The sequence below is a fragment of the Cynara cardunculus genome (assembly GCF_001531365.2).
Source record: "Cynara cardunculus var. scolymus isolate 2C chromosome LG 15, CcrdV1, whole genome shotgun sequence".
In the NCBI taxonomy this organism is placed as follows: domain Eukaryota; kingdom Viridiplantae; phylum Streptophyta; class Magnoliopsida; order Asterales; family Asteraceae; genus Cynara; species Cynara cardunculus.
In genome coordinates, this window is record NC_037542.1 from 12,080,658 (window position 1) to 12,086,341 (window position 5,684).

General features: G+C 33.9%; 1 protein-coding gene across 1 annotated transcript; it reads right to left on the reverse strand.

The window, feature by feature from the left end:
- Positions 1 to 2,371: 2,371 nt before the first annotated feature.
- Positions 2,372 to 3,967, reverse strand: LOC112527679 (transcription factor TCP7-like). The gene has a single exon (XM_025138446.1). The coding sequence runs from the start codon at positions 3,942 to 3,944 to the stop codon at positions 3,156 to 3,158; it is 789 nt and encodes a 262-aa protein (XP_024994214.1). The 5' UTR covers positions 3,945 to 3,967; the 3' UTR covers positions 2,372 to 3,155.
- Positions 3,968 to 5,684: the final 1,717 nt, after the last annotated feature.

Sequence of the window (5,684 nt, forward strand, 5' to 3'; positions counted from 1 at the left end):
TTATTAAATATAAATTAAATTATAATAAAAAATTGAATTAAAAAAGTTATAAAAAAATGAAAACTATTAAATAATTAATTTTATACTAATATCGAGTTTTTTTCCTTCAAATTTTTATACTATCTTCAAATTTAAATTTTATTCAAAAATAAAAACATTACCGTTTTATCAAAATCACATAAAATCGTATTATATCGATAGAGACAAATAATAAAAACTAAATATTAAAATGAAAATTTATTTCGTTGCATTATGCAGGTACCCTTCTAGTATTATTAAACGATAAATAAATTACTTCGTTATTAAATATAAATTGAATTATAAATAAAATATTAAATTAAAGAAATTACACAAAAAACAGAACTTTAAATAGTTAATTTGATACTAATATCGATAAAATATTACTTTTTCCAAATTTTTATGATATATTTAAATTTATATTATATTTAAAAATAAAAACATTATCGTTTTTCTCAAAACAATAAAAAAAGTATTATAACATTTACAGAGATAGAATAAACCAAATATTAAAATCGAGATATATCTCGCTTTAGAGAGAAACGCTTTAGAGATCATCGGTCCGAGTCTTACAAAGTCACTAGGATTTTTTTGACTTTTCTATAAGAACCTTAAGATAAGTCGATGTATACACAAGCTGACCTGAACACTTATGATTCACAAAAAAACATCAGCTTTTATACTATGATTTTATTACAACCAATTATTTGATCATAATTATTGTGTATTATATAATCACTTTCTAAACATGTCATTAATTTTATGTTTAATATTAAGTTTGAAACATTAAAAAATAACGAATTAATATGTAATATAACATATAGCATTCAAAGTTAATGATACGATATGGATATGGGTTCGATTCGTGCTACTAATTTTAATATCGTATCTTATATCTTATATATATATATATATTCTTAAATACTTTAATAAATTTTAATCACTATCATTCATTTATTTAATACATAATTCAAAAAGAAGTGCTTTCTTATTATTATGTATTTGTATATTATTTTTTAAAATAAAATATCATAAAATAAAATATTGAAAAGCGACATTTAAAAGAATAAATACTTGATTTTAAATGTCTTTCAAATTGTCGGTGTTTCACGTTGAAGAGACTAAAGAACCGTTTACTTAAACACTTACCCGGTAATTACTTATATGTAAAATTCTACACTGAGTAATATTTTATTTACTAAAACAAATCAGTATGCAACAATTTATCCCGGTAAGCACTAACCATAGTAAGAGTTTTCGTCCTCACTCACCGAGTAAGACTCTTGATTCTTGCATTCGTTCTTACTGAGTAAGATTCTTAGTCCTTATCAAACTCATCTTGTAAAGTAAAGTGACTTGGTAAACGCTACCCAGGTAAAGGTTTGGTAAACGGCACCTAATAAATTTCAAGTAGATGTTTTGTAATATGTTTATAACAACAAAATGATCGTCACAGTTTTTTGGCATATCAAACATTAACGGCTACTTAAAGTTGATAACCAACTGAAAACTCACTCTCCTTTGAAACCACACAAAACCGTAAAATAAAATTGAGAGCGAAATAGAATAAAACGAAACACAGATCGGATTAAGGGATCGAGTTCTTGACTTTATAATCAAAATGTATGACGCAATGTTATATGGGTACACTTCTCGTACCCCTAAATCCACGCAAACGCGAGTATTCTCTCTCCTACTTCGACATCATTCTAATTTTGAACACCCAAATGATCTATGAAGCATACTTCGGGTCCAATTTGTTTTTGATATACGTTGATCAATGGTTGGCTTTTGAACACCGAGTACGGTGTGATGCGGCTAAATAGTATTAAATGGGGAAAACCTAGACGAAGTAACAAGTACCACTCGGATATAAAATTATATCAAGGATGCGTACGGTACATAAGACAAAACTAGACAAAACAAAACACAACATTAAACTGGAACATCTGTCCCACCAAAATAGGTAGATAAAGACAAAATTGGTAAATTACTAAACTAATAATGTCAAATTACAACCATAAAACCTTCACCAATTCTTTTACCCGTGGATATCACTCTAACCCATCCACATACCTTACCATAAGAAGCCCTAAAAAGGTTGGAATCACTTGCACATGATGGTTAAATGGTATCATAGCCCTTTTGGGTTATCAACAGTACAATGTAAACATGGTCTGCAATGGCAGCAAACGTGTTAAATTCCAACAACAGTTCATTCCTGACCATTTTCAATGGCAACAATCTGTTTCCGATGGCAACAAGCCAACAAGTGTGCGAAAACCCGTCAACAGATCATGTCATCGGGCGAAGTGGCAATCAAGAACCAGAATAATATGAAAAACAGCAAGAATAAAGAAGAGAGAAACATATGGTTATTTATTCGCACCACAGGCACCCCCAAAAAAATCTCACTTACATACGATGATGACGGAATTACATTATTTCACACAGATTAATCTAAGAATGGGATGACAAATTGAGAGTAACCCCACCAGTCTTTCTATCTTTTGAGATCATATGTTCCATTTCAATACAAATCAGTGCAAGCACACAGAGATAAAAGACCAAGATAACAAGAACAAAATGGGATGATCCACAAAAGCATTCTTTCTCTGTCAATCTGCCCAAAATTGCAACAGAGATGATCAAATTCCAGTTCTCAATCACCATGACGAAGAGGTTTATGTTGAACAATCTTGATCAAAAGGTATGAAGCTTGAATGAAATCTCAACAGCACTCAAAGAGCATTAATCTTCAAGAAAGTGTAACCCCAGAGATGCAATGAAGTTCTGTGAATCTGCCCTAGTTTCTGGATATGGACCCTCATTCAGATCCTGTAGATTTTTTGACCCAATTTCTCTAAAGACTCCAATATGAACCAGAAATTATGGACTAGGAAAAAAAATTGGATAAACCCTAAGGGGAAAAAAATGCAGTGAAAGAAAGGGGGTAAAAGACCCTAGAACCTAAGATGCTTGATTTCATCAAATTGCAGAAACCCTAAAATCACGCAGCTAAAACAACTAAAACCCTAGTTCTGAAATGCAAACAATCCTCCTTCACACACAGATTTCGCAAATTACAACATGCATATTTATATAGATATTGACAGCAAGCAATACCGATGGGGAATTCAGCGAGTATCGTCATCCTTTCCGCCGGAGGATTGTGGTGGGGGGCCGGATAGTGATGCAAGCAAATTCAAGTGACCTTGGGTTATCGGAAGGTAGTTCCCAACCCTAGCCGCCGACGCCTCACCCATTGGTTGCTGATTGTGGTTGTGGATGTACCTCCCTTGCTGTGATGCCATGGCGGACGGTGACGACACGACCATCTCCGGCGGCGCCGCAGCAAAGCTCCACACCTGACCAAAATCAGTCCTCGCAGGCAGAGCCCAGAACCCTCCACCGGCGGCGGCGCTAACAACAGTAGCTGAAGACATATTATCCTCTTTTCCACCTCCGTCAAGACCGTCTTCTTCCGACCGAAGCCGTTTCCCGAGAATAAACGGAGTCGGAGAGATTAAGTGCTGGTGATGCTGCGACGTCGATTTCTGATCAAGCGCTGCGGAAAGAGACGAATTAGCGTTGGAATTCCGAACCGCAACCGAAACGGTGGAGAAGCTAGCAGGAGTAGTCCCGGTGCCGGTGGCGGCAATAATCGACGGCTCAGCTTGACGAAGGAGCCACTCGATGGTCTGACCATCGGACTTATGACCGAGCTCACGAGTGAGCTGAAAGACCCTGGCGGCGCAGATGATTGGCATACGAATACGGCGTCCACGCCCATCGACCTTGCTATGGCGATCCTTTGCCGGCGGCTTTTTGACGGATAAGACCCCGTTTCCAGGCGGCTGGTGCCTCTGAGTATCAATAATTCCGGCGTTAGGAAGAGCGTTAGCAGCACCTTCTGATGTTGACATAGTGTGGAAGGATTATGAATGGAGGAGATGAGGGTTTTAGAGGAAGAAGGGAAACAGAGCTCTAATGATTGAGCGGCAGGAGCTGGTGGAGACAGGAGGGCACATGGGTGGGTGGGCCATACCTGAGGTACTACAAACTGAATGCTTCACTCGCCGCCTATCACTTCCCTAATTTCACGCGCTCATCTATTTTTCTATTTATTTATTATTTTTCTACTTTTATAATAATAAATAATATATTATATTTCCATCTAATTAAGGGGGTGTTTGGGTAAGCTTTTCAAACTGACTTATTAACTTATTTCAGTTCGGTACCGGAGATAAGTCACTTTGGAGTGTTTGGGTAAAAAAAAAAAGTGCTTATACCGGTACCAAACCGGTAATAAGTCATTTTTGATAAGTCAATCCCCCCTGACTTATCAAAATCAACTTATTGTTTTTTGGTAATTTTACATCTATAAGCCAAATTTGCCAAACACTAAAAACCAACTTATCAACTTATTGCTTTTTGGTACCGTTATAAGCTAATCCAAACACTTTTTACAAAACTCCARTTTGATACCACATAAGTTAATAAGCACTTTTACAAAAAARCATAAGTTGTTTTAAATAAGCAATCCCAAACACCCCCTAAATACTATTGAGGTAACTTTATTAAAACAATATCCTCATATGTTTTAAGAAATTATTTTAAATTGCAATAATATTTATTAGAGAGTAAATTATGAATTTGGTCCTTGAGTTTTGTGGTTTATTGTTGATTTGGTCCCTAAGATTTGTGATTTATTATATATTCGGTCCCTAAGGTTTGTGATATATTGATTGAGGGGCTTTTTGGCAATTGCTAAATGGTTTGGTGCAGGATGATTAAGTTGTATTAAGAAGCTCTCATGATATAGTGAAAAATGAAATATAATTGTTTGGTAATTGTGTACGATGAAGTTAAGGTTCTTAATGGTTAAGGGAGATCCATGATACATAATCATTCAGAGGGTTTTAAAACCATTAAGAGACAGACTTTTTTTGTTAAACAAGATTCATATGTCTCTTAATGAAACTTAATAGGTAAACAAACAACCCTTAAGAGAGAGAGAGAAAAAAAAAGGGAAGAAATGTTTGATGGTTGAATGGTGTACGGGCTTGTAACAACATCCATGAAGAGTTAGCGTATTTGTGACCGCCATTTTCACGCTTGTCTTAGGTAAGGAGAGATAAGGGTGCCGCCAAATGAAAGGGAGATATTTTGACTATTGAGGGAAAATATGTATTTAGGTTTTTTTTTTTAATTTTTAATTTAATTAAATATTCAATAAAAGAAAATTATATTAACTAAAAAAAGAATTAAATAAAGACACATGACAAAATGACCAATTTATCCTCCTAGTAACTGAGAAGGTGGACGGAAGTTAGTGTGAAAGATCAAATGCAAAACAATTTGTATAGATGGAGGTTTACTATGTAATAAACGAATATAAGAGACCAAATCTATAATCGAACACATGGCTTAGGGACCAAATATGTAATTTACTCTTTATTATATCATTTTTTATACATGTATTTAAATTTATTAGAAACGTAGTTATATAATATAGCAAGATAAATCTCAAATTTTAATGTTTTGTTTTATAATATGATTTTTGTATGGTATTTTTATTATTTAAATAAAATATAAATTTGAATACTCAAAAAAAATTCTATCGATGTTAGCAAACTAATAGTTTAAAAGTTCTTGTTTTTATA